Source organism: Phasianus colchicus, chromosome 8 (genome assembly GCF_987193195.1).
Source record: "Phasianus colchicus chromosome 8, bPhaCol1.hap1.1, whole genome shotgun sequence".
In the NCBI taxonomy this organism is placed as follows: domain Eukaryota; kingdom Metazoa; phylum Chordata; class Aves; order Galliformes; family Phasianidae; genus Phasianus; species Phasianus colchicus.
In genome coordinates, this window is record NC_143443.1 from 1,374,212 (window position 1) to 1,392,731 (window position 18,520).

Genomic DNA, 18,520 nt, shown 5'->3' on the forward strand with positions numbered 1-18,520 from the left:
TATATATGAACACATTTGTTTTCTGATTAGATACATTTCTTATTTGGGAGAGGTATTGCACACAGGACAACAGAACCTCCTCTGCAACTCCTGAAGAACCTAAAGTTATTTCAAAACTTTTTTTTTTTTTTTTTTCAGTGTAAACTATACTAAGCCCAGTAAGTGGAACCAAGCAAAAACTGCTGGTCCAGTACTCTGGTAAAATCACAATCATTTTGAGAACTGGAGTATTTTTTTTTTTGTGCATTGATTTAATGAGGAAAGTACTGTGCATCACCGATATGATGATGGATGGTTTCTATGGGGAAGGTCTGTCCCACCTGGCTCACTGCAGTGTGCCCAGGTATCAGCACTAAACGGATCCACTGCAGGAAGGAAATTTTCTATCACATTCTTTATCTGAGAGGAGTTAAATGAGTAGCTGCAGTGGCCATAAGAAAGCTCAGTAGAGTTGTTTGTTGCGTGCAAGTGAAGGAACTCCTGCATTTTTGTACAAGGGATGATGATTAAAAATGCCCTGTAGTGAAGTTAATGTCGTATGAAATGCTAACTGCTCTTGAAAACCCAAGCAGGTTCCAGGTGCGCTGGTGAAGTTTTGTTAGTGAGCCCTTGAACAATTCATGAATCACAGGTAAGAATAAAAGTCATCAGGCTCTATCTCAGAAAAAGCCAGACTAGAAGGCTTTACACATTCAGTAGCATTGCTGCAAGAGCAGAAGGGTTGAAGACAACAAAAGGCAAGTTGCTGAAACATCCAAGCGATTGTGTTCATTAGAAAGATCAATTGTTTTGACCTTTGTATGGACATTTTCCCAAAACATATTGTTCTAAGTTATTATTTCAATACATTGCAAGTCGAAAGTGGGAGTACTTTCTTGCTCTTAATAAAAGTACTGGTTAATTCTTAAATGTAGATCATTTTTGTCCTGGTGAGTCCCAGCAGCACCCACAGTCAGCCAGCTACAGCAAGCTTTGGGCTGCTGGGCTCGTGTGCCACCTCTGAGCGAAAGCACAGCTGTAGTCGGGCTCTGCACTCCCTAACTGCACCCTGGATGCGGGACCTCCCCCGGTCCCCTCCGAACATCTCTCCAACATACAAAGACGTATCTTTGCTGTGGAAATGTTAGGAGTTCCACAGGGACCGCTCCGGACTCTGAGTGCCCGAGAACAGTCTGGAAGCTGAACCACTCGTTAAACACGCGTTCTTCGTTAAATATCTTTTGGGCATTTCTTGCTCTTTTACACGCCCGCATCCATCTGTGGAGATTTACGTGTGGAGATTTCAGCACAGCAGGGCCACAGACGGCCTCGCTGCGCTGCCTCGGGGACGCGCCACCCGCCAGGCCCCGCGGCGCGGGACAGAGCAATGAACAGCTATCGGGAGTTGTGAACGGCTGTAAAAAGCTAAGAGCGCGGGGAGGACGGGGGCCGGGAAGAGCAGGAAGAGCGGCCAATTCTCCGACGTGCGGCTGCGGTGCGCTTCCGCCTCAGGGCCCGGAGAGCAGAGCCGCCCGCCTCAGCCGGCACCGCTACGTACCGCCGTCCGCCCGCGGCAGCCGGCCGTCCCAGCGTGCGGCACGAGGCCCGCCCCGCCAGGAGAAGCCGGGCGGCCGGAACCTTGGTGCGCGGCGGCGGCAGCCGGCCGGAGCGGGAAGCGGGCTCTCAGCGCGCCGGGCCGGGCCGCGCCGCCGCCTCCTTCCGAGCCGCTCCCAGCGTGCTGCGGCTGCGCGGCGCTCGGAGCGGCTCCGGGCCGGGTGAGCGAGCCGTCGGTACTCGGTACGCTCGGCGCTGCGGGAAGCCGGCGCTTCGGGAACCCTGAAGGCCGGGCCCAGCGCGCTGCCTCGGGGCGGGAGCAGCCGGGCTGCGGGGAAGGGAAGCCGGGCGTGGTGCTGCGCGCGTCCCTGTGCGAGAGCGGGCCGGCAGCCCGGAGCGGGGATGGACGGGTGTGCGGGGTGAGCCGTGCCCTGCGGGTCAGCCGGGGCGGCCTCGCAGCGAGCTTCGGGGTAGGAAACCCACGGCTGGGTGGAAAGTAGATGAAGGACGGGGGACCCCGATTTTCAAGGTTGTTTTTTTTTTCCTTCTGTGTTTTAAGGGGAATTTTCCCTCTCCGTTGCCCTCGCTTGAAGGCGCTGTACTTTCTGGCTTCGGCTCTGGCAGAAGCCGGCCCTTCCCCTGCGAGCTGTGTGCCAGCCCAGCCTGTTCCCTTGCCCAGGGGTATTAATGCAAGCTGTGGATCTCTGGAGCGTGGCGTTTGGGTGACTTTCCCCGCAGCTTCCTCTTAGGAAACGGAGCTGTCCGTGTAAGTGAGGTAATCACCACGTCTCCGTGACATAGCATTCTTAGGTCAACACGACATAACGTTCCAGTCTTAGAGGGAATGTGCACCTGGCTGAGGTAGTCTTTCTTCGGAGGTATTGTACAGCCAAAAGGAAGACAGATGTCTTAAGACTGAAGCCGGGACCATTTTGCTTGCCATCAGTCCAGCTAGGCCTCAGCTCACGGTTGCCCTTTGTTCTCTCCTTACCGAAAGTGGAAGTGAAACCATGCTGTCACTGCCTGCAGCCCCGCGTGGCTCAGCTTCTCCATTACCTTTTTTGTGCTGCTGTCGAGTTACTTCCTGGTAACTCCATGAACTTTGCGCTCAACGTCTGCATGGAAACAAAAAGGTGTTTAAAGTAGGTGTTTTCTTAGCTTTAACTTTTTTCCTCTCCCTCTCTTTTGTTTGCATTTAGCATTGAGAGGCAGGATGGTCCACGCTGAAACGTTTTCACGCCCCCTGAGCCGGAATGAAGTGGTCGGATTGATCTTCCGTTTGACAATATTTGGTGCTGTAACATACTTCACCATTAAGTGGATGGTTGATGCCATCGACCCCACCAGAAAGCAAAAAGTAGAAGCTCAGAAACAGGTAGGATTTTATTCACAAATATTTTTGCAGAACACTGTTTCATTCATTACTGTTCAGGCAGAGAAATCTGAAAACTGGGCTAGGAATAGCCAATGAAGTAATTAAAGAGAGCTTTGGGAGTGGAATAATAAAAAAACAAGTGTATTTTAGTACAGGGTCCGAGCTGTTAGGATTCTCAGTACTTACGTCTTGTAACACGTTAAAATCTCTAGCTCATAGTGGTGAAAGAACTATTTGAACTGTGGTGTGATGTTGTCTTTAATTATCTGCAAGTGTGTGGTCCCAGTATCTCTTCTGCTTCTGGCAGCTTTGCTAAGCAGCAGTCACATTAAATAATGCTCTCGGTTGCTTGTTAAAAACCTTGACCAAAAATAACTTAGTTCTCTACTGCTTTTTGGCAACTTGATTGCAGAGGCAGGGCTGGAGTAGCTCATGGCAGAGAGGAATGCTGCTGTCCAAGTGCTTTTTCAAGAACAACTGCAGCTTGTCTCTTCCCCTGGTTGCAGTCAAAATGCCCTGGAAAGGGGAGGAAAAAGGAGAAACCTTGTTCCTTATGATGGAAGTGTCAATGCTTTTAGAAAAGGCGTAGGAGCTTTGTGTACCAGATGTTAACGGTTTCCTTTGGAAAGTATTGAAGCAAATATTGCAATATTTATTTATCTATTTATTTATCTGTCTATTTATTTATTTATTTATTTATTAGGCCTGACTCCAATTCATGAATTCAAACTATTCAAATTCAAATCAGGTTTTGAGCAACCTAATTCTGTTTTGGTTTTTTTTTTTTTTCCCCTCTTTCTTTTTTTAAATGAAATCTTCAGTAAAAAAAAAAATTGGTCCACTTTAAAAATCAGCTTTCACAATCTGTGCTGGTGCCAACTGTTATATAAGAGGTTGCAGTATCCCAAAAGCATGTCAGATCTAACCACAAGTTTGAGCGTAAAGAGAAAACGAATTGCGAAAGTATGTTGCCACAACACATGACTTTTCTTTTTAAAGTGGGAAAAAGAAAACAGTGAATGCTTAGAAAAAATATCTGGCTTTGGTGCATTGTTTGTTTGTTTGTTTGTTTTCCCCTTTTCCTTGAAAATACATTGATTCCTCATTGATGCAGTAGTATTGTTTCACTGAAGTGACAGCATGTAATTTGGAAACAACATCCCTTTGGAAGAAGGATTTGGGCTCTTTTCAGATATGAATTACTGAGAAGCTTGTATTTCTAACTTTCAGACTCCAAGTAGCAGTCCTTTAAAAATTAATTTTTGAATTAAGTTATCTACTTCCCTCTCTAATTTTCTTGGTGTTTTATTCCTTAGGCTGAAAAGCTAATGAAACAAATTGGAGTGAAAAATGTCAAGCTTTCTGAATATGAAATGAGTATTGCTGCACATCTTGTCGACCCACTAAGCATGCATGTAAGAAATAGTTTTCCATTTTATTCCTAGTAAAGCACTTCAGACTTGGAAGATATTAATTTTTTTCTTTGGATGGCATTATTTTGCATAGATATGTGTCTATGGAAATACACAGAAGGCGATGCTGCAATTTGAAACTATGGTGACATCATTAGGAATAGAACTTTTAATCTCTTGTTGGTTTTTTGTTTTTTGGAAGGCCCAACAGTACTTAAGTTTGTGGGTATGTTTTGTTGGTGGGGACTAAAATCACTTCTAATACTGTTTTTCCACACCAGGTAACTTGGAATGATATTGCAGGCTTAGATGATGTCATTACAGATTTGAAAGACACTGTCATCTTGCCCATCAAGAAGAAATACTTGTTTGAGAACTCCAGGCTCTTACAGCCACCAAAAGGTAGGAAGGATATGTTATGAATTTCTGTATTGGTATTAAAAAACAAAAACCACAAAAAAACCCACATTAGAATTAAAAAGGAAGGAGGAATTGGGCTGATAATTATCCAAACTATAACTATGCCAGGGAAAATGCTTCAGTTTTCCCTCTTCTATTGCCATGAAAGTAAATTCTAGTGAATGGTTCGTATTAATTATGAAGTGATAATTCTTAGATATTGATGTTGCATCTTAATGCATTAATCTATACAATTTGCATTTTTAACCATCTAAATTATGGAAGCTTTGTCCTTTTTAGACCTCATCTTGTCCTTTGCTGTACAACTTTGTACACTTTATTAGTTTTTTTATAGTATCATGAAAACACAAGTCACAAATGTGAATACTGCTTTAAGCTGTATTGTATATCTTGTAGACAGCTCTGTTCTAATCCTAGAAATTGCAGTCATTAAAGACATCATTTTTATTTTGGAGATTCCTCAGTTCTCTCTCAAGTTGAACTGGACAATATTGAGGCAGTTGGGTAGACCAGAACTATCTGTGCTAGAATTTGCTGTATGCTTCTTGAAAACGCACAGAATTTGAACATGTAGCATTGGACAAAATACCAAATTTTGTTGTTAATACTCTGATCCCCAGGATTTTGTCTTCCCATAATTCTCTGGAAACCAATTGCTTCCTGTATCTGTGGCCATCTCTTCTCAGTGTTATATACCAAGAGATAGAAAATGAAACAGTTTTGTAACTAGTTCAGTTTTTTCAAGGCAACACTCTCTTAAATCACAAATTGAAACTGTCTGGAAAATTGTCCTAATGATCTAGTAAGCAGAAGGAGAATTATTTTTCTTTCTTAAGCATACTTTCTGTATAGGGCAAGCTCCCTGTTTTCTTAGTGGCTTGTAGCAAGTGTTAATAGGAAGTCATTTTTTCAGAGTAGTTATTTTTCTGATCATCAATTGCATAAACAGAAAAAAAATAAATAGTATTTCTCTGTTTCAGCCTATAGTGATTTTTTTTCTTATTTTCTTTACAACTGTGTTAGGAAAACATTGCTGTGATTTCTGTCAACACAGCGAGTTTAAAAATAATGAGAGGCATCACACTTCATTTGTGCATGATATGTTTAAAATGTTTGTGGGTTCCTTTTTGTTTTTAACCCCTCTGTACTAAGCTTTCTTAGTGAACTTGAATCTACTAATAAGGCCTACCATAATGCTTATAAGAAATAGATTTTTAATCTTGTAACAGTCTATGTATTTGCTAGCCTATGTAACATTTGCAGTCACGATAATAAAACACTCATCTTTCAGACTAATGTCTTCTTTCAGTTTCACTGTATATTTTTGTGTGTGTTCTTGGTTTTAATCTTATAATAAGGATATCTTAAATGTGTTTGATTTGATGGAACACTGTGCAACTTGGCTTCCTCTCTTAAAAGTTGGATGAAATACAAGCCCAGGCATTCTCATGTCTGTTGTGCCAAGCGTGTTTTCTGCATTGCAACCAGGGAACATTAGCACCATGACTTTTTCAGGAGTACTTCTCTATGGCCCTCCGGGTTGTGGCAAAACCTTGATTGCCAAAGCTACAGCAAAGGAAGCAGGTTGTCGATTTATTAACCTCCAGCCTTCAACACTGACTGACAAATGGTACGGAGAGTCTCAGAAACTGGCTGCTGCTGTGTTCTCCCTTGCTATAAAGCTCCAACCGTCCATCATTTTTATCGACGAAATAGGTAAAAATCTGTGCTCTTTGTAAGTAGCAGTAGCAGCGTGCCGTTGAACTGTAGGTTCAAGTTGAAGGTTATATTGATCTACTGTCAGCCTTTCCTTAAGAAGAATGGTAATGATGTAAGATTTAGCAATACAAATGGTATTGAAAAGTAATCCTGGCAAAGCAGGAAAAATCGCGTTTCTGTTTGTGTTAGTGCAGGAAATTAGAACAAGTTGCTGCTTATTTTTTGCTGGGCTAATTAGGAAAGCCTTATGGGCAATAAAACATGGGATTAGAAAGGTTTGGGAATAATAATTGAATAAGACTGTGAAATAGGAGGGGAACACCGGATAGGAAAGCAGAAAAAGTGCAGTTGTTCCATGCAGCTGGGCTTGCCACTATTGTGCTTAAGTTACTGTGAGCGGCTTTGATGAAACTGCTTTTTGTCATAGCACCGGCACTTCACAGAGTGAATTGTGCAGTTTGTAGAAACTGCATGACAAAGCTTTGTCCAGTTCATGTTTATGAAGGGACTGCTTTCTTCGGATTTGTTTATTTCCTTCCTGTAAGTAGGAAAAATGTGCCTTTTCCTACCTGGTGGAAGTTCTTTAGGCGGCTCCTAAAAAAATTAGAGCTCTGCATAGCCTGCTTCACACCAGTCCTGCAACTTGCTGTTCTCATGTGCTTTGTGCTTTTCCTAATTATTCCATTTCTACATAAGAAATTAAGGTGAAATTTAAATTTCCATGAACTGGGGAGAGTGAAAACCAGGAGCTAAGATCTGGGACAGTCTGATGTGATAGTTACGTACTTGGGTGATGTAACATAAAAGATACGCTTAAAAATGTGCTAGGACTCCTCTGCTGTATTCTTCATTGTAAGAAATATTCTTCATTTGTTGACAGCATTTATTTTAGAAATAGGATAGAGTATACCATCCGCACACAAGAAATCAAACAATGTAGTTTCAACAGCAGGATTGTAAGTCTACTACTTTACTGAATCCTTTAATACAGATTCCTTCTTGCGAAGTCGTTCAAGCTCTGACCACGAAGCAACAGCTATGATGAAAGCTCAATTCATGAGTCTGTGGGATGGCCTGGACACAGATTACAATTGCCAGGTAAGCAGAGAGAAAAGCAGTGGGATTCTGTCATCCCAGCTGTGGTGTGCTGGATCATTTGGGAAGGGGTAACAGATTGCGTGTATTAACTGCAACAAGAATTTCACTATCTGTTCGTGAACGCCCACGTATTATGGGAATGAGATGAATTATATTAAGGAATTACTTTTTCAGAATACTGTTTTTGTAGGTGCTTTGTTTTTAATTTAGAGCTGCTACTTTCAGAAGTGTCGTAAGTTTCAATAATGCAACTTTAAAACTCAGGCTGCCAAAATTTGGAATTTTGAACTGTTTGGAAAAACAGGTTGTCAACAGAATTTTCATCAGGCAAACAGAATCTTTGATTTCAGGAAAGATAATAAAAATGTGAGTATTCACCTCAGTTGCAGGTAGGTTATTTTGTTTCCAGAAGAGCATCAGACTAGCTTTAGGTAAGTACTAGACTGAAATTCTTGATCTTTGAGACATCAATTTCTCTAAATTTTTTGCGGTGAAAATAAATTCTGCTAAATGGAGCCGTGCTTCCACCCCATATTCCTGTGTGCTTTCCCCCCTTCCCATAACCTTTATAAAAACATTCTGCTTTAGAGGGGGGGAAAAAGTATAAAGCATCAGCAGGTTTTGTAAAGAACATGACTTGGATGCCACATAGAGGAAAGCCTGCTCCCAAGGTGTCACCTGAAGCAATGATTTTAAGGTTTTAGAAAAGGATGGTTATTCTTTAAATAGCTGATTTTCAGCCTCTTAAATTTGTTTTTTTTTACTTTGTTTTCATTTTACTGTGAATGAATTCTGATTCTCTGCTCCCCATCAGTTTTTTCTTTATAAAATTGGCTCTTCCTGCTCTGGCTTGTGCATACTGAAACCTGCTTTTCAGTGGATTTTTAAAACAGATTCAGAGATGGTGAATGTAGGTGTGCAGAGGCTTTAAGCAGTGTTTGTTTATCGCTAGTGGTACGATCACCTAAGTGTAAGCTATGATCTTGCAAGCACTTTCTGTGGAGTGTGTGAATGTTACCTGGTTTCTAATCTAGTGGCAACTTCCTGTAGCAAGTCAGGTTGTTCTGTGCAGTAAGACAATGTGTGGCCTTATGCATCTCAAGTTCAGCATGCTGAATCTGAGCAAGTTACTGTTGTCCCTTACTTGCTATGCCTCTGCATGGCAGAGAGCCATAGGGATAAAAATGCAGTGCAAACAGTTGATTGGTGACACTGGGATTGATTCAGGTTTCTGGGGAGTTTTTTAGCAGGAGTGTTTTCTTTTGGTACAGTATTTCAGGCTCCTCCCTTTGACATTCCTGGAGCAGTAGTTTTGACATGTGGATCATCTCTTTTCTGACAGCCAGCTCATGGGGCTCTTTTGTTCCATACCAGTGTTTACTTGGGAGGTTTGGGTTGCTTGTCTGATTCTTGTCAAACAAATTTCCTTTAAACAAGGATGAAATTTGGCTTTTATTACCATACAAAAAATTTCCAGTATTAGGAGGAAATTGTAAAATCACTATAATGAGCATTACTTGTTCCTTTGCTGATTGCAGCTGAAAAGTATCTTCGGCTTTGGCCTGAACCTGCTGTCATCTTGAGTCTGGCAGGGACTGAAGGCTCAGTGCCTGGGAAACGGGGCTGCTCTGCTCAAAGCTGTAAGCCCTGGCTGCTGCATTCATGCTTGGAGAAGCTTGTGTTTGACAAAGCCAGTTCTGGGAAGGCTCCTAGCCCTGGTGCAGAGAGAAAACCACCTTGAGAGTTATGCTGGGCCCTGATAGACCCTCGGGAAGCACAGCAGGGATGCAGTGATGCCTCTTGCATCAGCAAGCATTGGACATGCAAACAAGACCGCGGAATTTGCATGCACAACCCTTTGTAGACAGACTTGTGGTTAAGACTGCCTGAGCCCCAGCTAAAAATGAGCCTTTTGGCTTTTTCTGTGAAGCAGTTTGCCACAGTATTGTTAAGCCTCTAGGTGGCAGGGTGGCTCTGATGCAGAAGATGCAAGCAGGAGGTGCCAGGGCTCGTTTCAGAACAGTGACCCCAGACAAAGGAGCAGGAGGGTATCAGGAAGTATCTATTGATAGGAAATTTATATTCTGGACATTTTTCACTGTTGTGACTGGGCGTTTACAATGTACATAACTTAAAATAATGAATGAGAATACAAGATTGATGTCAATGGGAAGTAAATTTGTCCTTAAGCTAACAACTGAAGTCCAGTTAAATGAGGTAATGCTTTCCTTGTGTGGAACTTGGCTTATACACATCTACTGCACTGCTCCTTTAGTATGCTATAGGTATACCACAGGTATACCTAAAGGTATATAGGTTCTGCTTGATTTTTAATGCTTTCTAAATGTAAAAAAAAGGAAACAACATTTTAGCAATTTGTAAAAACTGCCCATTTGGTCTTTCTAGGGAACTCTTTTTTTTTTTTTTTTTAAACATTGCATAAGAATGAAAAGATTTTTCATACCTGATCAACGTATCTTCTTTCAAGTCCCTTCCAGACCACTTCCTATAGTCAAAAGCTCTGAGTTACTGCTCGGTGTTTGAACTTTCAATTCAGGATCAAAGGGTGTCAGACTCGCATAAAAATCTCCGTCCAGGTGGTGCTGTGTGGTACCAATGCTCTCGTGAGCTGCATGGTTAAATCCTGTTGCTTAAATCAGTACCAAGAAGCCTTATGTAATTTATTTAAATGTTGATGCTCTTAATAAAGAGTGGAAGAGTCACATTTTTTGTTCTGAAATTGCAGTGTGATAATGTTTTTAAAATAGGGTATCAGGCTGAGTTGTTGTTTTGTGTATGCAGGTCATTGTGATGGGAGCCACCAACCGTCCTCAGGACCTTGACTCTGCAATCATGAGAAGGATGCCGACCCGCTTTCATATCAACCAACCTGTAAGTCCTGCCAGCTTTGCTGAAACAGTGCCTGGGGACTAGCAACAGGCAGGTGCTTTATCAGCCACAAAAGACACGTATCTGGTTGATTTTTTTTCAAAGAGATAGAGATGGAGTACTGTTTTGGTCCACTTTTAGTGTTTTTAGAAGCATATAGAACTCTGCTTTTGGGGCAGAGTTTGCCAGAAAAACTAGTTCCTTGGTTCTTTTACCTGAAAGAACTCCATCTGTCTGTCCTGAGAGCTTCCAACCCATTTTTTCATCTAGATGCTATACTCAGTCGTTCTTTCCTTGCTGTGGGATAAATAAATACAAAATAAACTGATTTTGTGCATTTTTATGTAGCTTGAGGAAGTCCTTGGCGTAAGACCTGAGCACATCCCATCTCTGCTCACAGCAGTTGGCACTGGACACTCTTCATGCTAGTAGTACTGTGCTGTTTTCCGGTGCAGCTTTGCTATTGATGCTTTGCCTTCTTTCTGAGTACATTAGCTGTCTTCTCTGCAGTGCAAGGTAACACAGCTACTGAATTCCGTGAGGCAGTATCAGGCAGCTGCAGGCAGGGCAGGATGAGCTAGAAGGCCTGTACCAGGAGCAGCATCTTTGAAGTTCTTTGTTTAATAAGTTGTTTTCTAAGCAGTGGCGCTGAGGTGAGAGGCAGCTCACTTCACAGGCTGCCTTTTGGGGAGAGCTTAGTTCTAACTTGTAAACAACCACAAAAGGTACAACATTGTCTGCACGCACTGCTTTATGGGACAGAGTGACAACCAGACTGGGGGTACATCAGTTTCTGGATACGTGATGCTTAGACTTCAAGGAGAGAAGAGGGTATCAAAACCTACATTCTGCTTAAGCATTTCCGTATTTGAGCACAGCAAGCAATGTTGAAAACTTTTACTTTTTATTCTCCACAATTTACTCCAAGTGGGCAGTAAATTAAGGTCTGTATCAAGAAGGCCAGCAGTCACAATGTTACCCTCACTGTATGTTTTGCTATTGTCATCCCTTCCAAGGTATTTCAGTAGCCTTTGAGCACTTCATGATGTCAATACAAAAATGTCTTGTGTTATTGTAAAAAGCTAGTTGCGGTTGTCAGCATTCCTTTCTAACTATGGTAATGTGCTTAATTTTCATTTTGTGCAGAAACTAAGAGACTGAAGGATTAAAACTGTCGTCGACTGTGCAATTGAACAGTCCTATTCCCAGACCTATCTTATTTGAACTGGCCTTCTGTTAAAGATGATAGGAAATCCTTGGGGACAGCTGATTGTACTTAGGGCAAAGTAAGACTAAACAGCAGTGCATTTCTCTTTCTCTATACTTAGTGTAAATGTGTTCTCAAGTGTTCAGCTGCATGTGCTCCTGGAGTCAGAGCGCCCTAGATTTTGCTGAGCGATTTCCCTAATTGCTGTCAGATAGGTTTCCTTACTGTGTTTCATGTCTCCCATTTGAGGGATCAGATTTTGTCACTGAAATTGACCCAAAAGCCCACTTAGTGCAAGATTGATGTGGATGTTGCTTATGTTTATTTTTGTTTTCCAAAACTTTAACAAATCTCTTCTGTTTAAGGCTCTGAAACAAAGAGAAGCAATCTTGAAGCTAATTCTGAAAAATGAAAATGTAAGTAGACTCCTCTTAATGGTTAATTTACTATAATACTGTTGCCATGAGCACATGCTCTGGAGTTGTTGCAAATGTTTTGTAATTGATTTTCTTGAGAGAAGGTAGCAATGAGCTACCAGAGTATTCCTGATTATAACTTAGGAATCTTTTGTGCTCTTAAGTGTGGTGTCAGTTTGAAGCAGTAGAGTTCCCTCTACTGCTTAAGTGCGAGCCATTGAGGAAAATAACTTTTCTTGTCCCCATTTTCTTTTCTTAAAACAAGATATGTTCATCTCACTAAAGATGCAGCTAAAGGTGAACCTTGATTGGAAATAGCTTTGATCAGTGAAAGAAATATTGTGAAGAATCATTCACTGAGGAAGAAGACATTCCGATTTTCTTTAACTCAGTGGTTTGTTGGCTCACATTCAGAATGGAGGAATGACTTTTTCTGACTTTCCGTTCTGCTTTTCCACTTTGATTCATAGTTCATACTTCCTTTTGGGAAAACTACAATGGATGTTTTTAGAAATTATACTATATATATTTAATATATTATTACTGTCACATCTGGGTTGCAAGATGAAAAGAAAAGTAGCAGTGAGTGCATCTAGAAATCTTACAGAATTTAGGCTGCAGCACTAATTCTCATCAAGTTAATGTTGCAAGGAGTCTGTTGATGCATATTCTAAAAAAAAAATCAGTTGGTTTTACTAACAAATGATATTTTTAAGAGGCTTCAGAGTTGCAGCTCATCATCATGAATGGCAGATATTGAAGAGGCTGTTTTTCAGGTGGTCATTTGGGATCATTTGTGTTGGATTGGAATGCAGGTTGACAATAAATGCAAAAACTGAACTGATGCTAAAAGCCAAGGGAGTTGTGGAAGAAAATCTGACCTATTTGCAGCAAGCATCAGACAAAATAAACCTCTTGCAAACTGTGGTTCCAAATCATTACTCCTTTCAAGAGTTGTTAGGAAGGTGTGCCAAATAACAGACCTTCTAGCAGGCTTCCCCAGTAACTGCAGCCAGCCTTTGCATGCAATCAGACTTGTGCAGATCCTTTGCCTGGGCTGCTGGGCCTGTGAGTTCAAGCACCTTGCTCTTATGTCATTGAAGGGAAACCTCAATCAGCTTCTGAATGTGGCCTTGAAAGAGCGTAAGGTATATCAAGCACCTGGCAGGGAATCCCAGCTATGCAAATGACGCTTGCTGGGGGCAGGGGGTGAAAATCAGCCTGTGCTGGAGGAGGGGGATCTCTCAAGCCTAGTTTCTTTCCATCTAGGGAACAAGCTTTGGACAGCCCCTTCAAATGGCGGCTGTAGGCATGCCTGCTATTTTCCCTTCCTGTCCCAAAGTACTGCTTCATCTTCCTGACTTGAAGGGATATCCTTGTCAGTAACTGCAGCACAGCATCCCCATTTTCAGTTTCTTCTTAGCCAGCTACACTGCTGCATCCAGTTGTTGATGGCCAAACTGGGTGGCTCCACAGCTGACCCATGTGGGCTTCCATATTTGTTTGCAGGACCATGCTTAAAGCAAAGCGCTGAGAGACAGCTAGGCTTTGCCTTTACTACCATCCAGCCAGTTCTGTGGAATTATCTCCCTCTTACAAATCACTCCTTAATCTCAGCCTTTCGGTTAGATTGCTTTGGCCTTAACACCTTAGAATCATAGAATGGCTTGGGTTGGAAGGGACCTCAAAGATCATCCAGTTCCAATCTCCCTGCCATAGACACCAGATCAGGTGCTGGTTCAGGTTGCCTAGGGCCCCATCCAATCTGGCCTTAAACACCTCCAGGTACAGGGCACCTGCAGCCTCTCTGGGCAGCCTGTTCCAGCACCTCACCACTGTGTCTGTGAAGAACTTCCCCCTGACATCTAATGTGAATCTCCTTTTCTTTAAAACCATTCCCCCTCATCCTATCACTATATACCTGTGTAAAAACCTTTCCCTCATGTTTCTAAATTCCTTCTAAATTTTGAGAGTCTGCAATAAAGTCTCTCTGCAGTCTTTTCCATGCTGAACAAGCCATTTCTTATAGCCTGTCTTCATAGGAGAGATGCTCCAGCCCTCTGATCATCTTCGTGGCCCTCCTTTAGACCCTCTCCAAAAGCTCCATCTCTCCTGTATTGGGGGTCCCACACCTGGATGCAGTACTCCAGGTGGGACCTTATGAGGGCAGAGTAGAGAGGGACAATCACCTCCCTGTCCCTGCTGGCCCCCCCTCTTCTGATGGAGCCCAGGATATCATTGGCCTTCTGAGCTGTAAGGGCACACTGCTGGCTCATGGTCAGTTTGTCATCAACCGGAACCCCTAAGTCCTTGTTCCCAGGAGTTCTTTTCCCAATCTGTGTACATATCTGGGATTGTCTTGAAACCAAGTGCAAAACGTTGCACTTTGTTCTATTGAACCTCATTAGTTTCACAAGGGTCCACCTTTTGAGTTGATCGGAGTGCCTCTGGATGGCATTCATTCCTTCTGCTGTATCAACAGCACCACTCATCTCAATGTTATCAGCAACCTTGCTGAGGCTTCACTCAATCCCATCATCTATGTCACTGATAAAGATGTTAAAGAATACTGATCCCAAGCCAGATCCCTGGAGGGTCACTACTTGTTACCAGCCTCCACCTGGACATAGAACCATTGATCACAGCCCTCTGGCTGCAACCTTCCAACTAATTCCTTATCTACAGAATAGTGCACCCTTCAAAGCCATACCTCTCCAATTTAGAGATAAGGATGGGTGGGAGACCAAGTCAAAGGCCTTGCACAGGTCCAGGTAGATGACATCAGTTGCCCTTCCTTTGTCCACTGATGCCATCAGTCCATCACTCCAGCTTCTTGAAAGGAAAATGTGGGTACGTGGAAAATCTGCTGGAAGGAGCTGTAAACTGGATGAATAAATACGAGGACTCAACCAGAATGAGCCCAGACTGATCCAGTGCATGGGATTGGAGATGTTCTTTTGCCTCTAAGTTCTCTCTTTCATGGTTGTGTAAAATAGGATTAGTTGTTCAGTAACTCAACCAACAGCTTTTGAAGTTCTTACTCTGCACTGAGAGGTGGCAACAACAAAAGGTAAACTTTTTCCTGCCTTGCTGTATTACTGGTCAAAGCAAGTGTTTATGCAAATAAAATGCTGTCTCTCAAATAATGTTAAAAACAAACTAAAAAAGGCTGTGGCTAAGAAGGGGGATCCATTGGGTGGTGTTCGTTGTGAGTTGCAAGGAACTTGTGAGGGTGTTGGGGAAACTGAGTTGTTATTTCTGCTATCCTGTTTTCCAGCCATTAGGCTTCCGAAACTGCTGCCCAGGAACTTTGTCAGAAACAGGTGGCACCTGTGTGATGATTCACATGTGGTTGCTTGTTCATGCTTAAGAGATTTATCGGATGAAACATCACTTTCATTTAATGAAATTGGTTACCTGGGAGAGTTCAGAGCATAACTTTATCAAATAATTTTCTTTTTAGCTCTCAAAAAGGCAAGATGGAAAAAACCCCACCTTAGGGCAGGTAAAAATACTTGGAGGTGACCATTATTGTACTTGTAAACAAAGTGACGACTTCAGGGTTTCCATGCTCTTTTCTCTTGTTTTTGGACAGGTGGACAGGCATGTAGATCTTCTCCAAGTTGCCAAAGAGACTGATGGATTCTCAGGAAGTGATCTGAAAGAAATGTGCCGGGACGCAGCGCTCCTCTGTGTCAGGGAATATGTTAATAATTCTGCCTGTGAAGAAGAGAAGTACGTGCCTTTATTCTGTTACAATAGCTAAGCAGCAGGTGGGAAGGCTCTTGGTGCTACGTATTGTGCAGTTATTAGGTTTTGTTTTCTGATATGAGTGGCAAATTTTAGCAATTTTGTCAAACCTCTCTCTGATTAACAGAAAACAGAAGGTGCTCTCCTTGACAAACTGCCACTATACAACCAAGAAAACCCAATAAGTTATCTTATTCATTTTGATAATCAAAATAAGACTATTTGTTCCAAGGCCTCAAGCTTGAGCTGGCAAAAACCAGCAAGAGTAACGTTACTGCACTGTGCTACCAGCTTAAAACTCTGGTAACACAATGCTCTTGTACACATGGAACTGTACTCTGTTATGTTCCTCTGATTATCTCCCATGCTTGCAGGTAGACAGCATGCAGGGATAGAAGCACAGTCTAAGGGTAATGCTGGGTCAGAGTCAGAGCTGCTGTTCTCAGAGGTTACTTCTCTTTGTTTGAATTGGTGCCACGCGTCACCCAAATGACTCTCGATTTTCTTTTCTTTCTTTATCCTGAAGCCGTGATGAAGATGAAATTCGGCCTGTGCAGCAGCAGGATCTCCACAGGGCAATTGAGAAGATGAGGAAGTCAAAGAATGCCACGCTGCACGATGACCTGATGCATGTCATTATAGATTAAGGCTAAGGAGTGCGCTTGCTGTTTCTGATGTGACGTGATTTGTATTCTGTAATCAGTGAAAGCAGCGTGAGGGGCTGGGAGTGGGGACACTCCTTGAATGAGGGAGTTCTGTTTCTGGAATTGTTTTTATACAGCAAATGCTAAGTTATTGAAATTTTTGTCATGCACAACTAGAAATGTAACAGTAGATCACGAAGTGGAACAATTACAGCTCAGACCAAGAGCAACTGCCTGTGTCTTGTCCCTTATGGATGCACTGTGTAGCCTTAAAGCAGGTTCTGGTGTGGTGTGAGGGCAGCAGCCGCCTGCTGCCGGGCTGTGTGCATACATACAAGTGTGTGTGTATGTATTACATGTATATATCCACGCATTGTTTTTATATGTAGACATAAGATGTAGATAACTTGAGTATGGGAAATCTTTTCTACTTCTTGAATGAAACCAAATCAGAAGATGTATAGATTCATCGATACTCAGCTCACATTTACTTCTTCCTTCGAGCAGCAAGTAGAAATTCTGCTTCTAGAATAACTTTGAGGAAAAGTTGGAAATGTTACTGATATTTTTTTTTTTTCACATCACCACTTGAAATCTGGTGCCATTGAGTAAAGATAGTAACTACTGTAAAAATGTTTGAATGCCTTTTCTTTTGTATGAATTCTGCATTTGGAGGCATTTTAATGCTGTTCTTATTTTTATTTTTCCCCTCCACTGTGATGTAGTTAAGGGTAGAGTCTACTTAACTGCTTTTTCCTTAAGCCCCACCTTTTAGAGGTTTTTGAAGCTGTGCTTTCTGATGTGTTATGTGTCACAATGGGGGCCTACTGCTGTTTCATCTCCTCTGGAAGAGGCGCTGCTGCACTGCACCACTGTGCCATGGCAAGGGGAGGTGTTGTATGGTGCTTTGCTGCGTCACCTGCTCTGCCACGCAAAACTGAAGGCAATGAGGAGGCAACTTCAGGTTTATAAATATGATTTAGCACTGTTCTGCTGTACTTGTTGGTAACAGTTTGGTAAATTCATGTAATGCTATGTAGTGATAAAGGCAAAGGGTTAAAATGTAAGTTGCAAAGTCTTTTGGTAAAGTTATTGTCAGTAGTTTAATTTTTCCTAATAATTGTGAATTGTGCACTGATTTGACACAGAAACATCATCACAGTTGTGCGACCCAAGGGGCAGTGCACTGTCACAGCTCTGCTGGCCGCAGAGAGGTAAGCAGCAAAAGCAGGGTGACAGTGGAAAACGAAACAACCTGCAATGAGAGAGCCAGGGTGAGGTGTTGTCTGGTGCCAGGCACTGCTGACAGTGTGAGTTCAGCTTGTGGGCTGAAAAAGCAGTGTGAGCACCTGGAAGCCCCTGGAGGACAGGGAGCCACCCTCCACACTGCAGGGGGGTGAGCTGCAAAATCTGACTTTTGTAATCAATCCTGGTGGTTTCTCTGGGGGCTGGGATTATGCATGCACCAGCAGCAGAGCTCGAGCTGCTCCGTCCGCGTTCAGCTGCATTCCTTCCTTCTTCAGAGCGTGTGCTACTTGGGGGGAGCGGTTTAATCCTGGTTTATAAACAGACCGAGTGCGAGGTTAAACATCAAACCTGCACACAGGAATGCCTGCAGGAGCACCCCGGACCCCAGCTGAACGCTGCGGTCCTGTCCGTGTGTCCCCAGCAATGGGGCTGTTGGCATGCTGCCTCATCTTGCCTTCACCATGCGCCCATAATGCATCCTGCAGGTCTACGAGAAGGGAGGGTGGGGGGCACATGGGGTGATCTGCAGTTGCCCAAGGGATAGTTCCTGCAGCTGAGCTGTTCCCACTTCTCCAAGGACTCCTCCACACCTTGGAGGCCCTTCCCAGCAGTTTGCCAGGGAGTCTGGGGATACTGCAGGATTTATGCAAGAATATAATCTTTACAAGTGTATCTGAATGCTGCAAATGCTGCTTCTTTACAGCCTTATTTGAGCGAGGTTTGGAGATGGGAAACCCCCTCTGATGTGTGGGAAGCTCATCTTGAGGGGTGCTTGGGGTCTGGGAGCAGCAGGCAGCACAGCGCTCAGT

At 43.0% G+C, this 18,520-nt stretch overlaps 1 protein-coding gene across 6 annotated transcripts; it reads left to right on the top strand.

Moving 5' to 3' along the window:
- Window positions 1–1,463: 1,463 nt before the first annotated feature.
- On the top strand, window positions 1,464–17,551 carry ATAD1 (ATPase family AAA domain containing 1). Of its 6 annotated transcripts, none has more exons than XM_031602537.2 (11): window positions 1,654–1,776; window positions 2,093–2,308; window positions 2,733–2,908; window positions 4,225–4,323; window positions 4,602–4,722; window positions 6,256–6,456; window positions 7,451–7,557; window positions 10,360–10,449; window positions 12,019–12,069; window positions 15,665–15,804; window positions 16,346–17,551. In XM_031602537.2, exons 3-11 carry the CDS (start codon window positions 2,747–2,749, stop codon window positions 16,464–16,466), a joined length of 1,092 nt encoding a protein of 363 aa, XP_031458397.1. In that variant the 5' UTR covers window positions 1,654–1,776; window positions 2,093–2,308; window positions 2,733–2,746; the 3' UTR covers window positions 16,467–17,551. The 6 variants fall into 6 exon arrangements, with proteins under 6 accessions (XP_031458400.1, XP_031458398.1, XP_031458397.1 ...); XM_031602539.2 differs by having other exon boundaries at window positions 2,093–2,299; XM_090144705.1 differs by having other exon boundaries at window positions 1,735–1,754.
- Window positions 17,552–18,520: the final 969 nt, after the last annotated feature.

Bases quoted from the DNA above. Each gene is read 5' to 3' on its own strand.
- ATAD1 (XM_031602540.2), top strand. From the start codon at position 2,747: ATGGTCCACGCTGAAACGTTTTCACGCCCCCTGAGCCGGAATGAAGTG. The intron at 10,450-12,018 runs GTAAGTCCTGCC...CTTCTGTTTAAG, and splicing joins GCTTTCATATCAACCAACCT to GCTCTGAAACAAAGAGAAGC. The intron at 12,070-15,664 runs GTAAGTAGACTC...GTTTTTGGACAG, and splicing joins TAATTCTGAAAAATGAAAAT to GTGGACAGGCATGTAGATCT.